Below are 18,921 nucleotides of genomic sequence, written 5' to 3' on the forward strand. Positions count from 1 at the left end.
TTATTGGAATTTGAAGGCCTGCATAACAGAATTTTTGAGTGCCTCTGAAAGTGTTTTTAAGGATTTTTCTAAACTTATTCAAAAATTCTACCTAAACATATTATTTTCTATAGGGAAATAACTACTACACTGAAACTACTTCTAATCAAATGTATTCATCTTAGTACTATATCAAACTCACCAAGATCCAAGATAATAGATTTCATACTTACATATGAATGGCTTATTAGCTCAATAAGTAAATCCATATTTGGGGGAAACTACTGGTTTTTCAGCTTGGCCATGATTCCAATGTTATTCCTACTTAATTTATGTAACAGATTAAGCATTTATTTCTTTACGTTAAGTTCAAAAGCAATTTTTGTGAAGGACTATGAAGCAAAGCAATGCAAGTTGGAGAGCTGTCTGAAATTGTAAAGGTCAGCTTCGAACTTAGAGCTAAAGTTGATGGGTCAGGAATTACTCAGAAATTATTTTATTCAGCCCTACCCGGTTTGGCTCAGTGGATAGAGCATCGGCCTGCAGACTCAAAGGTTCCAGGTTCGATTTCGGTCAAGGGCATGTACCTTGGTTGCGGGCACATCCCCAGTAGGAGGTGTGCAGGAGGCAGCTGATCAATGTTTCTCTCTCATCGATGTTTCTCTCTATCTTTCTCCCTTCCTCTCTGTAAAAAAATCAATAAAATATATTTTAAAAAAAGACTGACAAAAAAAATTTTTTTATTCTTTTTAAAAAAATATTATAATAAGTATTACAAACGGTATTACATATGTGTCCTTCCCCCCCCCCCCGCCCTTGACAATCCCCTGCCCTCCCTTACCCCCCAGTGTCTTATGTCCATTAGTTATGCTTATATGCATGCATACAAGTCCTTCGGTTGATCTCTTACTCCCCTCCCTTCCCTTCTGCCCCCCAACCCTCTCTGGCCTTCGAAATTATTTTATTCAATATTTACAACTAGAAACCCCAACCAACTATAGTTGATCCCACTTGACCAGGAAACAAAAAAACTTCTGAGCAAAGGCAAAAAATAGTTGGTCAGTGGCAAAGCTGGCTCCCTGTTGATGGCTTGTAACTACCCCTCTTTCAAACCTCAAGCTCTCAAGGGCAGGGCCCCCACTGTAGGCACCTCTCAGAGTGGGGCTCAGGGGCTCAGCTTCTGTTGAAGTGATGTTTCATTCCTACATACTTTTTGCTTCCTGTGAAACTGGCCTTCTAACTGCTTGCTTTAAGCTCATGATATATATGTGGTCCTTTTTCTTGCCTGTCTTTTGACATAGAATTCTTCCTTTTATTCTGACTTAGATAGATGTATATCTACTCTATTAAGAATGACTCTCCCCAGTTTTAGCTTCTCACCCTAATTTTACTGGTCCGCACCCAACATCACACAGCTAAAGCTGTGTTTTTGAGTCAGGAGAGTATCTGTCTCTGAAAAAGCTCAGAGAGCAAAAACTCAAAGGTGTTTCAGTTCCTTCAAGCTCATGCATCCTCCATCTTGCACTTGGCTGAGTTCCCCGGTATCAGTTCTCAAGGCACATGGGTGGCTTTGGACATGTACCTAAGCAAATACACAGGGTGGGACAAAAGTGGGTTTACAGTTGTAAGTACCCAAAACACAGTTTATTCTTGTATTGTTATTTATTAATTATTGTATTATTTTCCATAGGAACTACTGCAAACCTACTTTTGCCCCACCCTGTAATCTTAAAGAGGCAAATAAAGAACAGGGGACTAGGAGTTAACATATCTGTAACTCGGCTACTAAGTTCACAACAATGTGTGATCCTGGTGACTCATCATCCCTCTAAGATCTGTTTTCTCAACTGTACAGTTAAAGAGGTTTTGTAATCTCAAAGTTTTCTCCCAGCTATGAAATTCTATTACTCTTTTTTGCAAAGGTAATTATTAAATGAATTCCCAAGCTTAAGATATTACCTACTGTTACTTTCTCATGTCCTCTCGCCTCTCTATTAGTATGGACAATTGAAACTCAATTATGTACTATAGGGCAAAAACACCGGGGAAGATTCCCATATAAACTTCTACTCCAACAGCATGTCTGAGTAAGCAATTCAATGTTCCTGTTGATTAAAGCACTCTGGAATACACATCTATATTAACGTTTAAAGAAGCAGTGTAAAGAAGCAGAACCCATTGGCTGAGTACCTACTATGGGGCAGGGATTTAGTTAAGCACTTTACTACAATTAACTCTAATCTTCATTATCTGAAAAGTTAATATGATCTCCATCTCCCAGGATCTAGGAGATTCTTTAACTTACCCAGAGTCACAGCTCCAGTAAGTGGTGGTAGTTGAATTCAAATGCAAGAGCTGTGCTTTGGGCTGGCCCGCTGGTGAGGAACTGAGCATGCATTTAATATCTGTCTTGGGTAGAGGTCATCACAACTCACAGCTGCCTATCACACAATATTCATGCAGTAAAACTTCCTATTGCATTTAACAGGTTTCATTTACACTGTACCCTTCTTGAAAGATGGGAGGAAACTGATTTCCCTAGGGATGGCTTCAAATTCTATAAGAAAAAAAAAATATATATATATATATACACACACACACACACACACACACACACACATATAGAAAAGGTATATCTACTTCATACAGTTAAAAAAATCTGTTATAAATAAAAACAGGTTGATGACCCTATCACTTTGAATAAGTAAATAAAAATGGAATGAATAAAAATGAAGTTTAAAATAAATGAAAAATAAAGAAATCATTAATTTTAACTCAAGAGTTTTAAAATTGACTTCTAAAATGAAGAGGAATTAGTACTACCAGATAATAAGAGATATTATAAAGTTGCAATAATAAAATAGCCAAATGCAAAGGAAATTCGGTATATGACAGAAGTAGTATTTCAAATTAGAGAGGAAAATATATAGATCATTTAATAAATCACATTAATGGGGGGAGAAGAGGATAACTACAGTTGAAGTTCTCATGTCTGACACCAAAATTAATTCAAGATAAATCAAAAATTCAAACATAAAAAAAACATAAAATATTAGGAGAGAGTTAATGTGTTTATAGGCCCTCTTGAAACTCCAGTAAAATCCCTATGAAGAATAAAGGAGGTAAACTTCCAAAAGGACAAAAGACAATGATAACAGATAGGAGGTAGCACCCAACATCTTGGAAGATGGAAAGCAGAAGAGGGAGTGGGAAAACTGATCTAGTCCAGAGGAGCCACCGAAGCCTAACTGCCTTCCAGTGGTGGAAGTCGGAGAAGGATGCCCCACGCTTCTTCGTGTACAAGAGCCACCTGGCGGTCCTGAGCGTGTTGACACTGGTTCAGCAGTCTGGGGCGAGGACTGCGATGAAGACTGCAATGAAGACTGCGGTGAGCACTGAATGCTGCATTTCTAACAAGTTCCCTGGTGATGTGGGCAGAGGCTACAGGTCTCTGGGGACTGACCACATGGTGAGCAGTGAGGCTTTGGAGTAGACAATGCCACAAACGTTCATGAACTGTCAGCATCAGATACATGTGGAGGTTGGGGAGCAGAAGGGCTGGTCCAAAGTCTGTAAAAGGAACAGGGAGACCTCCTGATTTGGTGCTAGAAGCCAGGTGACTGCTTGCCCCAGTGCTGGCAGAGGAAGGGGGTTTAACTCCCGAAGATACCAAGTTACACAGGGTCTGACCTTTGGGACACTGAGTACAGTGACCAAAACATGGCACTAAGTCAGCCATTTTCAACCTTTTCATCTCATGGCAAACATAAATGAATTACTAAAATTCTGTGGCACACCAAAAATTATATTATATTAGAGGCTCGCTGCACAAAATTCATGCACGGTAGGGTCCCTAGGCCTGGCCGGTGATCAGGGCCGATCGGGGCCTTCCTTCCTTCTGTGTCATCCCCTGGTGGTCAGCGCACATCATAGCAAGCGGACGAACTCCCAAGGGGACACTTTGCATATTAGCCTTTTATATATATAGATATTTTGATGATCTGACAAAAAAAATAGTTATAATTTTTATTCATTCAACCCAGACAGCTATTGTGTTTGCTGTTGTCATTTTTGACAATCTAAAAGAAAAGAGGTCAGTGCCCTAACTAAATAGTCAAGTATAGCATGTTTTAAAGATTCTTGTGGCACACTGGTTGAAAACCACTGAACTGAGTGAAAATCTGCAAACCAAATAGGACCTTGAGCTCCATTTAGCAGCTCAGCTCACAGCCATTAGGGAAGTAGGAGGAGGGTTGCTGTCTATGGAACTTACTAGCTCAGGGAATGCACTCTGGAAGGGAAAACTGTGATTACCTAAACCACATATAGATTAAAATCTTCATCCCAGAAAAAAATCATAATTAAAGTTAAAAGACAAATAAAAAAAACATAAATATTTACAATATACATGAAAAGTAGCCATGTCATAGTGACCGGTTGTTCAGTTGTTCTGCCATTCAGTCTATTTGCATATTAGGGTTTTATATAGAGAGACTAGAGGCCCGGTGCACAAAAATTCGTGCACTCGGGGGGGGGGGTGTCCCTCAGCCCAGCATGCCCCCTCTCACAGTCCGGAAGCCCTCAGGGGATGTCCTACTGATGGTCTGGCCTCCTTCTGTGGGAGGCAACCAGGCCAATCAGGGGAAGGCACTGTTCCCATCACCCCGCTGCCGCTGCTGCCTCTGGCCTCCCTCTGCAGGAAGCAACCTGGCCGATCAGGGGAAAGCGCCACCCCCATCACCCTGCTGCTGGTGCCACTGCAGGCCACCGTGGCTGCCCGCCCTTGGCCCTCTTAGTGCTAGCCCTACCCCTGCCCACTGGTGGGTGGGGGCAATCTGGGGCCAGGCCGGCTGGGGGAGGGGCTGTGGGAGGTTGAGGCACAGCAGGTCGCACCCTGTCAAGCCTCTGCAGAGGTGTGGTGCCAGGACTGGGCCCGGGCTGCTGCCTCTGTGGTTGCCTCTGCAGAAGGGGCAACACTGGGACTGGGACCACACAGCCCCCTCTCCCACTGCCTCTGTGAAAGGGGCCGTGGCACTGGACTGGCCCGCGTCACCGCCTCTCCTGCACCACGGGTTCTTACAGCAGCTGTGGCTTTGTCCGGAAGGACATTCAGAAGATGTCCAGTCTAATTAGCATATTACCCTTTCATTAGTATAGACTAGAGGCCCTGTGCACAAAATTCGTGCACGGGGGGGGGGGTCCCCTCAGCTTGGCCTGTACCCTCTCCAATCCGGGATCCCTTGGGGGATGTCTGGCTGCCAGATCGAGCCTAAACCGGCAGTCGGACATACCACTCGCAATCCGGGACTGCTGGTTCCTAACCGCTCACCTACCTGCCTTCCTGATAGCCCCTAACTACTCTGCCTGCCTGCCTGATCGCCCCTAACTGCCTCTGCCTGCCGGCCTAATCTCCCCTAACTGTTCCCCTGCCGGCCTGGTCACCCCTAACTACCCTCCCCTGCCAGCCTGATCGCCCCCTAACTGCCCTCTCCTGCCAGCCTGATCACCCCTAACCAGCTCTGCCTGCCAGCCTGATCTCCCCTAACTGCTCCCCTCCCAGCCTGATCACCCCTAACTGCCCTCCCCTGCTAGCCTGATTGCCCCTAACTGCCCCTGCCTGACAGCCTGATCTCCCCTAACTGCTCCCCTCCCAGCCTGATCGCCCCTAACTGCCCTCCCCTGCCAGCCTGGTCACCCCTAACTGCCCTCCCCTGCTGGCCTGGTCTCCCCTAACTGCCCTCCCCTGCCGGCCTGATCGCCCCTAACTGCCTCTGCCTCGGCCCCTGCCACCATGGCTTTGTCCAGAAGGATGTCCAGATGGATGTCTGGAAGACGTCCAGTCTAATTAGCATATTACCCTTTTATTAGCATAGATGAGATTAAAGACATATAACACTAGGTGATGTTTTTAATGATCTTAAAAATGGAAGAAGTGGTTGCATAATTTTAAATGTTCAATCTGTTTCGAATACTAGTTGTTTTGTAGCATTACGAATCCTGTAGACATCAAAACATTTAAAAATACACAAGTTAAAATTAATACATTAGAAATTAGCAAATGGTAACTGCTGAGACAATACTACACCAAGAGATTTGTTGTATGTTGTGTTATGACTTTAAAAAAAACTGGGGTAAAAACTTCAGCAGCTCCACTTAAAACCAGTGTGAAAACCCCATTATGTCTAGCATGCTTAGTTTGGAAGAATGTTGTTATACCACATCCCCGATAGCTGTCATAAGAGCTCTGAAAAATCTGTACCTCAACTGTAGGGTCATGGCCATTTGGTAGTAATAGAAAACTGAAGATCTTACCAATGAAACATGGTATTTTTAAAGAAAACCATTCTCTTATGCTATGAGAGTCCAAAAACAATAGCTTTTAACAGACTTATTTTAAGGTACCCTCTTTATAGAAGTAAGTAGAAAGTAATGCAGTATTTTGGGCCTAAAAGGCATGGGTAGTAACCCACAAAACCTATGCAAAAAATTGCAAAATCAGAAGAAGCAGAAAGCTAATGAGAAAGTGTCTTCCACAGGAACACAGGAAGGCTTCAAACAAATTGCAGGCTACATGATCACTTTTCAAAAAATGTTAAAGACCCACAAAAAAGTTAAAGATGTGATACTAGGGTTCCAAAAAGTGACTATAAAACTGAAAAAAAAATTGTAAGCAGAGGTGGCAATAAAATGAAAAGGAAAGATTAAAAAAAAAAGATCAAAGCTACATGAAGAGGAACAGAATAAATATGAGTGACCAGGACACCTAGCAGGTAGGCTTGAGGAAAATTAATAAAATCACTTGGAAAAAATATATCAAAATGATTATAGAGATGGTGATGGGTAAGAAAGGGAGACTGTAGAGTTCTAACATATGTATAATTGGTATTCCTGAAGAAGAGAACAAGATATATCTAAAGGTGGAATAGGAGAAAACTTGTATTACAGAAGAATTAAAAGATTAGATGACATTAGATGAAAAAGTACATGTTTTAAGGTGAGTACAATTATAAAAATATAAAGTACAGCAAGTCTTAAAAATATTATTTTCAAAACAAATACAGCATTTCTATATCGCAAACAAAACTTAGCGTTCAAAATACATGGCTTTTTCAAATTCCAAGTATATGACAGCTCTGATTCCCTCGTCTCAAACTGCAAATCTCATTCTACATTCAAGGAACAGGATACGTAGCATTTCAACAAAGTTACATACTTAATCCCCTGTTTAACGTCCTTAATTTGTTTTTAAAAAAAGACATTAAAACACTGTATTTTTGACCCTTTATTAATACCTATCTTTATAAAACATTTTCACTAATTAAAGTGGGAAAGAAAATGGGTGTTTTCTGACTATGGTTCTTTCTCTCACTCACTTTCTCATACCCCCTTTACTTGATTAAGTGTTATAGCCAAATACTAATCAGATGTTGTTTATCCAAGCAGGTGCACAAACAGCACAACGAGGAGACTGTCCCATGTGTGACGGCAAGTACCAGAGCTTGTGCTTTCTTCCAAAAGGAACCGAAGTCCATATGTGGGATAATCAGCTTTGCTGCATAGATCAGGAATTAAAGTTGCCTTTCGTCCACACATTTCAAATACCTTTTCCTTAATTTATAAAAATGGGTAAAACTGATAAGGAGGAAGCTTCCGGGCTACCAGTAATGTTTCTTGAGCTGGGTCCTAACTAGGGAATACATGGCTATATTCACTTTGTTGTGATAATTCAATGAGTTCTACATTGACGTGTTCTTTGTGTGTGTTTCTTATGCATATTATACATACAGACTAAAAGTTTACGTTAGAAAAGAGAAAGTACTATTCTAACAACTCCATAAGAATGTTTGTAAGCAAGTGATGGTTGCACATTTGAGTGCTGGGTTTACAGCAAATACCCATTAGAGTATTGGCTAAGCTAGGGTCCCACAAAGATGGAATTTTCAGCCAAAGTCAGGGTTTTCTGCTCCCCTTTGTTGTACACACATGGCAGTCACTCTCTCCCCCACTCTCTTACCCTCGCTCTTATTCTCTCCACAAATGGAAACACTGGTTGCGTTTAGTTTCAGCTGCAAAGAGAAGTATAATCTGTGTCAACTTCCAAACTATGATCATCATACACCCTTTACCTTAACGGTTCCCATTCAGAGCAGCTACCTGACTCTTGTAGGATGGCTTTCAAAACTGGGCACTAAGATGTTCTAGCAGCTAAGTGCATCCAATTCAGAAAAGCTTTAGACAATTTGAAAGGACTGAAATTCCTTAGATTTGACCCCTGAGTAAAGACTGAGACATTGGCTGGGAAAATGGAATCAGGATTGATACAGAGAAAGAGTAGCCAGGTTTGGTTCTGCTTTGAATGGAAGACTTTTATCTCATCTTCAACTCTGAACAAGGGGAAACTGCTTGCCAAACAATAAATCGTTGTTTTACACTTGTGGCACTTAGTAACCAATTCTATTTTTTCTTTCCAATCAGAAAAAAAGAAATCTAAAACCGTAAACTTATTTTTGACAACAGGAAGAACATGTATTATATATTATTTATTAGATATTTTCTAAACACTAAGAAATCAGCCCAGCCAGCATGGCTCCATGGTTCAGCATCAATCTATGAACCAGGAGGTCACCGTTCCATTCCAGGTTAGGGCACATGCCCAGGTCACGGGCTCAATCCTAGGGGGCGTGGGGGATGCAGGAGGCAGCTGATCAATGATTCTCTCTCATCACTGGTATTTCTATCTCTCTCTCCCTCTTCTTTCCTCTCTGAAATCAATAAAAGTATTTTTTAAACACTAAGAAATTAAATTAGCGGTATGAGATGATAGCTCTTATGAACCATCTTTCTAAGTGGATTTTTCCCAAATTCACTCCTGCCCCGGGAAATGGAAGGAATAACAGAACAGCTGGTTACCAGGGCTCAGGACTGAAAAGTAAGGGGGCAACCAATCAACAGAAGACGTGGGAGCACAAAGCAAAAAGGAGCCAACAGTTAAAAGGAGTGGTGAGCCATGGTCCTATCTAGATGCCCTCGACCTGATCTTACATGGCTTGACTTTGTGCCAAGTGTGGGCAGACGGGGGACAGAGGGCACAGCACAGGCACTGACACGGATGAGCCGGTCTGCCTAATTCGAGACGCAGGGCTGCAAAGCCTGCCTCTGAGAGAGGCGAGATCAGAACTGGACTTGCCTAACATTTCCCCTGCTCAACTCCAAACACAGTTCACTGCAGCGTTTCGTCGGGAGCCCAGCACTCTCCAATGAACCACAGGCACCGAACACGAGCAAAAGTCAGTTTTACAGACGGTGAACTCAGCAGAACCATGAACGATAAAAGAGCCTATACAGAAACCACCTGACTGCCTGAGCTCGCTGTAGAAATAACGGCTGGTTAACAGCCACCACCTGCACTGCATCTATTTTTGTTTTCTTCCCCCATCCCTTCTGCGAGCAGCCGCTAAAGTGTGGTGCACACAGCACCACATCCCCTCATCCCTTTTGTCTCAATGTCTGCTTCAGCAAGTTGATAAATGCAGCTCTTATCCTGCAGGTCTTCAGCCTTCTCTCTGCTCTCTGTGACAACTTAAGAGACTAAAAGGGTATCATCTTTCTAAATGATATTTTGGTCTTTGCTCTTTTTTTTTTAAGTTCTCCAACTTTGTGCGGGTTTTTTAATGATGTAGGTAACATTTGTGAGTTCTACTCTTCCTCTAAAACTTTTAAATAAAATGTAATAACCGTTTAAAAAAATAAAATGTGGGTGCTTAACACACCCCGGGATGAAAGTGGGAGGGAAACACAACCAGGGTGTGGTGTCAGCAAGGCCAGACAGAATGCTCAGGAGGAACGGCACCCCGAAAGCAGCCCCGGGCACGTGCACCGTGAGTTACGCTCTCAGGAGGGCCAACCGACACTCACGGGGGAGCCCTGCCACCCCCTTTTCTAAAAGCCGTGGCACAGGGTGCACAGACGGTGGGGCAGGAGCCGCAGCTCCATCACCAGGGAAGCTCCTCCCTCCCTCACCTCGGGGAGAAGCAAAGGAGCCACTCTCCTTGTGAACACAGCCCTGGCTGGGGACCAGACCGGCGTGGGTTTAACCATCCGGTGGGGTGACCTGCTGCTGCAGTTGTTCTGAAGTGTTTCTAGGACAGTTCCAGACAAACCAGGAGCAGCTGGTCCCTCTACAATAGCACCCTGGGGGTGCCCAGCAGCCGGGCTCTGCCAGGACCTGGGTGACTGGCACAGGGCAAGTCGGTTCATCTCTATAGGTTTCTGTGTCCTGATATGTAAAATGGGAGGTGGACAGTTTTAGCTTTGCCAGTATTTCAGAACACCTGTGCCCTAAATCAGCATCTGGTAGTGTGGTGTTCCAAGGTGTGGGGAGAAAGGGGTGGTAGAAGTAGTGTGCCCTGGTGAGGAGTGGTATTTTTTTTAATAAAAACATATTTACATTTTCATTTATTTATATATTTTCTAAAATAAAAACTATTTATCTAGGGCATATATTTTTTATTGATTTTTTAAAATGTATTTTTTATTGATTTCAGAGGGGAAGGAAGAGGGAGAGATAGAAATGAGAATCATTGATCGTCTGCCTCCTGCATGCCCCCTACTGGGGATCAAGCCTGCAACCCAGGCATGTGCCCTTGGCTGGAATTGAACCTGGGACCCAGACCGACACTCTATCCACTGAGCCAAACCAGCTAGGACTTTTTGTTGTTGTTGTTGTTGTTAGATAAAGAGGAAGGGAATGGGAGAGATAGAAACATCAATTAGAGAGAACGTCGATTGGCTGCCTCCTGCACACCCCTTACCAGGGATTGAGCCCGCAACCCGGGCATGTGCCCTGACCAGGAATCGAACCGGGGACCTCTTGGTGCATAGGTCGACATTCAACCACTGAGCCACACTGGCTAGCTGAGCCACACTGGCTGGGGGAGGAGGGATATTTTTTCACTCTATCAATTCCATATTTACTTTTTTATATGGATTTTAAAGGAAGGGGGGGAGAGAGAGAGAGAGAGAGAAACACACATCAATTTGCTCTTCCACTTATTTATGCATTCACTGGTTGATCTTGTATGTGCCCTGAGCGGGGAGCAAACCTGCAACCTTGGTGTCTCGGAACAATGCTCTAACCAGCTGAGCCCCAGCTAGGCCCTAGCTGCAATTCTAGGGCAACAATTCTATGTTTAGAATTGGCTTCATGTGATGCTAATAAAAAGTGAGCCAACTTTTAATCAATTTTAATGTTTGTTTGTTTTTAATCTACAGGTAATCCTCCCTTACTGCATGTACCCGGGCTCACCACTGGTGTCTGACACATGATGGACTCATATATTTTTAAATGAATGAGTGTTCAACTTCCTAAGTAGAAAGTCTGAAACTGTTAAACTATTACTAAATTAAGTAGAGGCAGTTTTGGGTAATTTGTCATTCAACAGCATGTGGTTTCATCTTTGCCTTACTTCCTCCTTTAAAAGACAACCCACCACAAATGTCACATTTGATCATCTTCAGATGTCCTCTACCAATGCCTAAAAAATTTAACAGGCTCATTAAATTATTTACACGGCAAACGACTTACAAATTATACTGAAGCTGGGCAGAGCTGGAAAAGCGGTCCTAGTGGGAAGCCAGGTCAGATCCCTTCTAAACCAGTTTGGTTAGGTCAGCCATATTCACACCAATGGGAGTTCAAATTTGGGGGCTGTAGATTAAGGTCCAGTTCTTCACTAAGCTAGGGTTATTTAATGCTGACCTCAATTGGAAGAATCAGAATTTTCCTTGTGGGGGGCGCGGGGGTACAAGAAAGGGGAAGAGAAGGAAAGGGTGGGTGGAAAAGGGATAGGGGGAAAGAGAGAGAGAAGGAGAGGAGAAAGGCAATAAGGAAAGTAAAACTCAATGGTTACTGACAACCCCAAGAGGTGAAAGCAGGAGTGGGGTCCATCATATACGTTCATGACAGAAAGGAAAAGCCAGTGAAAGGTCTCGGAAATCTAATGGTATAAAGTCTCACTCCTGGAAATCAGGGTTCCAATAAACACTCAGAAAGCATTTGTGTGTGTGTGTGTCTTTAATAAACCTAAAGAGCAAGTAATGACTGCTTCCATGCCCTAAGCACTGCCCTAAACACAATGCAAGGGGCATTTCATTTAATCCTCACAATAGTTCTGTAAGTGCCAGATGGAACCTGAGCAGGGAGCAACTGGGTAATTTGCTCCTAGATCTGCAGCTAGTTGAGTGGCATGGCCAAATTCAGCCCAGGCCTTGGGTCAATATAAATGGGCAAATCTGACGTTTGCCATTCCTGGTGGTTGAACACTCACCCAGTCAGTTTTCCCTTGAGACTCCATGCAATAAAACAGGACCATCAGGGCCAGACGGGGCAGTGGGACAGACGGGGATATCTGCATGAGGTATTTCTCCACTGAAAGGGGGCTTACGGAGAAAACTCGCCCAGGGGAAAGCCCTCTTCCTGAGCTGTCTTCTCACCCTGAGATAGCTTCAGGCTCTACGTGGTACACTGCTGCCCATCGCTTGTCTAAAATCCCACCTTTGGGAATAGTTTTCTGCCACAAAATACAAGCAAGTCTCTGGCCTACAATCCACATCACTACTAACAGTTGAGAAGAAAAGGCTAAGCAACATTTCCCTCCCTAAATAGGCACAGTGCTGAAGAGATTGGGGCTTTGGTGCCTGGCTAAAACTCTAAATATTTTCTCTTCAACAGAACAAGTAAATCCTCTAGTTCCAGGATCAAATATATAAACAGGTTCTACTGCCTCCACAAGCTGCACCCTCTCCCCACCCCTCTACCCCCACACACACCCAACACATTCAATCACCGTACAGAACATTGGTTCTCAAGCAGGTGCTAAATCGTGTTCTATGGTGCCAATTATTTTTTACACAATGTGTGTTTTCAGGAACCAGTTTTACAGAGTCCCCTTTAAATACATTTTTTTTTTTGCAGATAGTCCTCCAATATCACAAAGTAGGCATATTCCCCATTTTATAAGCGAGGAGACCAAATTTCAGAGCGTATGCTATGTACTATTGCATAGTTGATAAAGGACAGTGTTTTGGATTTAAACCCAAGTCCCATAGTCTTTCTGATATTCCATCCACTTTCCTTTTAACTCCAGTTAGGAATATACATTTCTAATTAATTACAATACATGTAGAAAACAGTAACACAATTTAAATGCAGTCACCCTGCAATCTACCCCCACACTCAAAGATACACTCACCACTGACGCACAAAGCCCTGATATCCTCTTAATCTCCATAATGCCCAAGTGACTGATTACTTGGTTCTCAATTTTCCTCCACTCAAGCTATTGTGTCCAAAACTGCCACTCTGCTTAAAACACCAAGTCACTTTATTCTGCTTTGAAATGGTGATCTATTAAGACAAGATCTACAGAGCCACTTAGACTAGCTGGCAGCCTTTCCCCTGATACCTGCCAGACTGTGTCCCTGGACAAAATTTTAGATGGTTTTCTCTATCCCCTCCCCAACTCTTAACTCTGTGCTGCTGCTCTGCTCCCAAAATGCCCCTGTGTTTTTAAAGGATCTGCACCAATGATAATAAGAAGGAAGGAAGGGAGAGAAGGAGAAAAGAGGGGAAGGGGCAAAGAGAGACAGAGACAGGGTGGGGGGACAAAGAGAGAAAGAAAGGAAAGAGACAAACACAATCACAGCTTCAGGACAGCAACAGCAGCTTTGTAACCTGAAAACCTCAGAGATAAGATGTGACATTTATGTAGACACTGGCAAGTCACAAATTCCTAGGTCACTGTGTGAAAGGGGTTACCCAGTAAAGCAACACAGCCTCCCTGCAATGAAACACCATGTGTGTTATCTCTACCCCAACTCCTGCCAAACAACCCCACAAACCAATTCTGAGGCAATAAAAGCAAAAGTAGGAATAGGAAGCAGGAGGGGTATGAGAGAAGTCCATTCGGAAGGCTAGTAGTAAGGAAAAGAAAGTGCTCCTCAAAAAAAGAAAGAGAAAGGAGAGAGAGAGAGAGAGGGAGAGAGAGAGAGAGAGAGAGAGAGAGAGAGAGAGAGAGAGAAGAAGAAGAAGAAGAAGAAGAAGAAGAAGAAGAAGAAGAAGAAGGAGAAGAAGAAGAAAGGAAGAAACAAACAAACAAACAAACTAGCCCAAATATTATCACAGATGAATTACAGAAAGCAGAGTTTAGTACAATGAGCAAACATTAGTATAAAATTGAAAAACTATTTTTCAATAATAGGTACCTGCCAATGCTTGCAATCAATTGCCTTATAGTAAGCAGCATTTAAGTAAAATCACATTCAAATTTTCAAGTGTTTAAACCACTTGTGTATAAAGTGGGTGTGAAATTAAACTGAAAGACAGGAGGCGGGTGGGATCTGACCTTCCGCAGCGGTTCTCAACCTGTGGGTCGCGACCCCTTTGGGGGTCGAATGACCCTTTCACAGGGGTCGCCTAAGACCATCGGAAAACACATATATAATTACATATTGCTTTTGTGATTAATCACTATGCTTTATGTTCAATTTGTAACAATGAAATTGGGGGTCACCACAACATGAGGAACTGTATTAAAGGGTCGTGGCACTAGGAAGGTTGAGAACCACTGTTCCAGAGCAAGCTTCCACAGGCTCTGTGGCCGAGGCCACACTAGAACCTGATCCCATCAGCCTGGTTTGCTTTGAGTGGACTGGGAACGCACTAGGGTGCCTTTACTTTAATCCTAGGAGCCTCTGAAACTGTACAGTGTGTTTTTCCAGAGACACATGGCTCTCCTTTGCTAGACATGCTAATCGACTATTATTAAATTTTCATATTAACAAATGACGGAAGGACAGTGTTGAGTCGAAGTGCCTGCCAAAAAGGCCCAGGGAGCTGCAGTACTCTCGGGACTTCAACCTTCCTTCCATCACCCCTCACCCTCCACCCACCTATGCCAGATGATTCTGGAAAGAAAAGGGGCTCTCCTAGATCCTAAGGGCATTATCCATTTAAAAAAACAAAAACAAAACAGTGCTTGGTGGAATCAAGAGGCTGGAATGTGTGTTCTTAGTGAGAAAACCGTCAAACCCAGAACATGAAACCAGTTATTTCTAGTAAGTAACTTTGTCTTTACTTGGCAAATCTTCTTTTTTTTTATTATCATTTTTAGTTGTGGTAAAATATACATAACATACAATTTACCAACTTAACCATTTTTAACTGTACAGCTCAGGGGCGCTAAGTACACTCACACTGGGCAGCCATCACCACCCTTTATCTCTACAACTCTTGCACCTCACAAATCTACACCCATGAAGCAACTCCCCATTTCTTTCTCTCTCCAGTCCCTGGCAACCACCATTCTACTTTCTGTCTCTATGAATTGACTATTCTAGGTACCTCATATAAGTACCATCACACAATGTTTGTCTTTTTGTGACTGGCTTATTTACTTAGCATAATGTCTTCAAGGTTCATGCATGTTATAATATGTTAGAGAGGGATTTTTTTCCCCCTTTTTAAGGCTGAATACTATCCTGTTGTATGTGTAGACCACATTTTGTTTGTCCATTCATCTGTGGGACACTTGGGTTGCTTCCACCTTTTGGCTATTGTGAAATACTGCTATGAACGTAAGTGTACAAATACACTTGATCAAGAGGGAGTTAGGGGCCCTGACCCTCCTCACCTCCCCCAGTCAAAAATCTTCAGATAACATTTAACGTTTCAAAAATTTATTCCACAGTTGTCTCTAGGTATCCGTGGTGGATTGGTTTCAAGACCCACGGTGGATTCAAGAATCCACGGATGCTCAAGTCCCTTATAGAAAACTAGAGGCCCAGTGAACAAAATTCGTGCATGGGAGGGGAGGGGTCCCCTCAGCCCAGCCTGCACCCTCTCTAATCTGGGACCCCTTGGGGGATGTCCGACTGCCGGTTTAGATCCAATCCTGGGGATCGGGCCTAAACAGGCAGTCAGACATCCCTCTCACAATCCTAGACCGCTGGCTCCTAATCACTCACCTGCTTGCCAGCCAGGTCGCCCCCAACTACCCCCTCCCTGCTGGCCTGGTCACCCCCAACTCCCCCCCCCACCAGCTTGGTTGCCCCTCAAGGCCCCCCCACCGGCCTGGTCACCCCACAGAGCCTGCTGTTCAGTTGTTTGGTCATCCCCACACAGCCTGCTGTTCAATCGTTTGGTTGTCCCTCACTAACCCCCCTGCCGGCCTGGTTGCCCCACGCAGCCTGCTGTTCAGTTGTTTGGTCGTCCCTCACTAACCCCCCTGCCGGCCTGATTGTAGGCAGCCATCTTGTGAGGGCATGAGGGTTATTTTGCATATCACCTCTTTATTATATAGGATGGTGGAGATCAATGCATAACTGCACTCCTCTGCATCCTCGAATTTTCAACTGTGGACTGAAAACAGTGAAGGTATTTACTACGACAAAGTCTGCATACAGTATAACTGGATCCACATAGTTCAAATCCATGTTGTTCAAGGCTCAACTGTGTCTATTTGAGATCATGTTTCCAATTATTTGGGGCATATACTGGAAGTAGAATTATTGAATCACAGTAATTCTATTTTTAATTTTTTGAGGATCCTCCATACTGTTTTCCATAGGGGTTGCAACAATTTGCAATCCTACCAACAGTGCACAAGGGTTCCCTTTTTTCCACATCCTCACCAACACTTGTGGTTTGTTAAGGATAGCCATTCTTACTGGTGTGAGGTGATAGCTCATTGTGGTTTTAATTTGCATTTCTGTGGCATTGAGCATCTTTTCATGTCTATTGGCCATCTGTATGTCCTCTTTGGAGAAATGTCTATTCAGGTCCTCTACTCATTTTTTAATAGGATTGTTTGGGGGTTTTTTGGTGTTGAGTTGTATGAGCTCTTTCTAAAGTTTTAATATTAAATCCTTACTAGATTTATCATTGGTGAATATGTTCTCCCATTCAGTAGCTTGTCTTTTTTTGTTGTTGCTGATGGATTCCTTCGTTGTGCAAAAACTTTTAGTTTGATGTAGCTTCATTTGTGGTTTTTTTTCCTTTTTTCTCTTGAGGAGACATATACAAAAAAATACTAAGAGTAATGTCAAAGAGCTTACTGCCTATGTTTTTTTCTAGGGATTTTATGGTTTAAAGTCTTATATTTAAATCTTTAACCCATTTTTAGTTTATTCTTGTCTGTGGCATAAGAAAGTGGTCTAGTTTTGTTTGTTTTTTTCATGTATCTGTCCAATTTTCCCAACACCATTTACTGAAGAAACTATCTTACCCCTTTGTATAATCTTGCCTCCTTTGTCACAGATCAATTGACCATATAGGCATGGGTTTATTACTGGGCTCTCTATTCTGTTCCATTGACCTATATGTATTTTTATGCCAGTACCATGCAGTTTCAAATATGGTAGCCTTGTAGTACCTCCAACTTTGCTCTTGTTTCTCAATATTTCTGTGGCTATTGGGGTCTTTTGAGGTTCCACATATAAGTCACTTTTAACCAAATATCCATAGACAAAATATAAATGAGTTTAGGCTCTATCTGTAAGTTTTCCTTCATAAAAACTCACTCATTCTTAATTGCTCAAACTTCCTCTGAGCCCTTTATCTCTGCCTCATTCCCCACAATAAAGTCAGGATATTATCTACTTCATCCTCTTGAATGCATCTTTTCCACTATGTCGAAGCTTTCTCCTTAATGATAATAACTTAGATTGTAGGACAGAGGCAAGAGGCGGAAAGAAATGAAAAAAGTGTAAACACGTGACCAGAGAAACATACCAAGACAAGACCATTCTACATTAAAAAAAAAAAAATCCAAAGTCCACCACTTTCCTATCCAAAAAATTGGAAAGCTCATCCCAGTAGGAAAATACACACAAATTCACAGAAAATGAAATAAAAATGATTAATAAATATTTGAAATAAGTTCATCATGAATAACATAAAAAGACATTATAGCAGTAACATTTTTCCAACATTCAAAGCAAAAAATGTCCTCAAATGGCAATAATCTGCACACCAATAAGAAAGTGCAAATGGACATAATCTTTCTGGACACCAATTTGGAAACTTACATCAAGAACACTAAAATCTTATCCTTTGGGGCTTGAAAATGCCATTTCTAGGGGACATTACTTAGGAAATCATCAGGAATTGAAAGATTTATATACACAAACTGGAAACAACCTAAATGCTCAACAACAATACAGGGACTGGTTAAATGAACTATGGTATATCCATAGTGTAGAATAATGTACAGCCATTGAAAATATTTGTCAATAAATTATTACATGGAAAATGTTCAGGTTATGTCATTAAATGGCAAAAAGCTGCATATAAAACTATATATATATATAGTTTTATATATATACACACACACACACACACACACACACACACACACATACACACACAGTATGAGATCATTTATGATCTCATGATATTGGCTTTAAAATATGAGATCGCCAAAATTATTAGGGGCTCAAGAAGCCTAGTTCCAAATGCCTACCTCGCTATTTTAAGCTGTGTAACATTAGTTCCATTTCCTAAACTCTCAATCCTCAGTGTCTTCTGTAAAATATTGGGACATTTCACATCTACCTCACAGAGCTTGGTAAACAAAGTAAACCACAGAAAGTAATAAACTCATGCTACAGGGAAAACAATACAATTTTGAGAATGATGGCTTTGTAAGAAATAGATGACCCACGGCTTTAGAAAATCCGGTGATGAGAGAAGAGATGGTCGCGCACTGTTTGTGCACACGGAATAACATGGGCAACACGAGCCTAGGTTGCAGTGCTCACCAACAGAGTATTATCAGGTAGTAAAACAGGTGAAGAAAGCCTGAGGCAGATGCAGTGATCCCTTCCGAAGCTACGCACTGTTGTGATGATGGAAGCTCACCTGGGACTCCATTTTCTTTCCACTGC

The 18,921-nt window shown here is 42.5% G+C and overlaps 1 protein-coding gene across 5 annotated transcripts in view; it reads right to left on the bottom strand.

Annotated features, from left to right (window-relative positions):
• Positions 1 to 18,921, bottom strand: part of CERS6 (ceramide synthase 6) — a 251,703-nt gene that overhangs the window by 227,272 nt on the left and 5,510 nt on the right. The window contains exon 2 of one of the 5 annotated variants that reach the window (XM_023745268.1): positions 2,285 to 2,536. The exons of the other annotated variants lie outside the window; for them this stretch is intronic. Within the exon in view, the coding sequence (XP_023601036.1) occupies positions 2,285 to 2,373 (89 nt within the window). The 5' untranslated portion in view covers positions 2,374 to 2,536. The remainder of the gene's footprint in view (positions 1 to 2,284; positions 2,537 to 18,921) is intronic. 5 annotated transcript variants of the gene reach the window in all.

The sequence above is a fragment of the Myotis lucifugus genome, unplaced genomic scaffold (assembly GCF_000147115.1).
Source record: "Myotis lucifugus unplaced genomic scaffold, Myoluc2.0 scaffold_5, whole genome shotgun sequence".
In the NCBI taxonomy this organism is placed as follows: Eukaryota; Metazoa; Chordata; class Mammalia; order Chiroptera; family Vespertilionidae; genus Myotis; species Myotis lucifugus.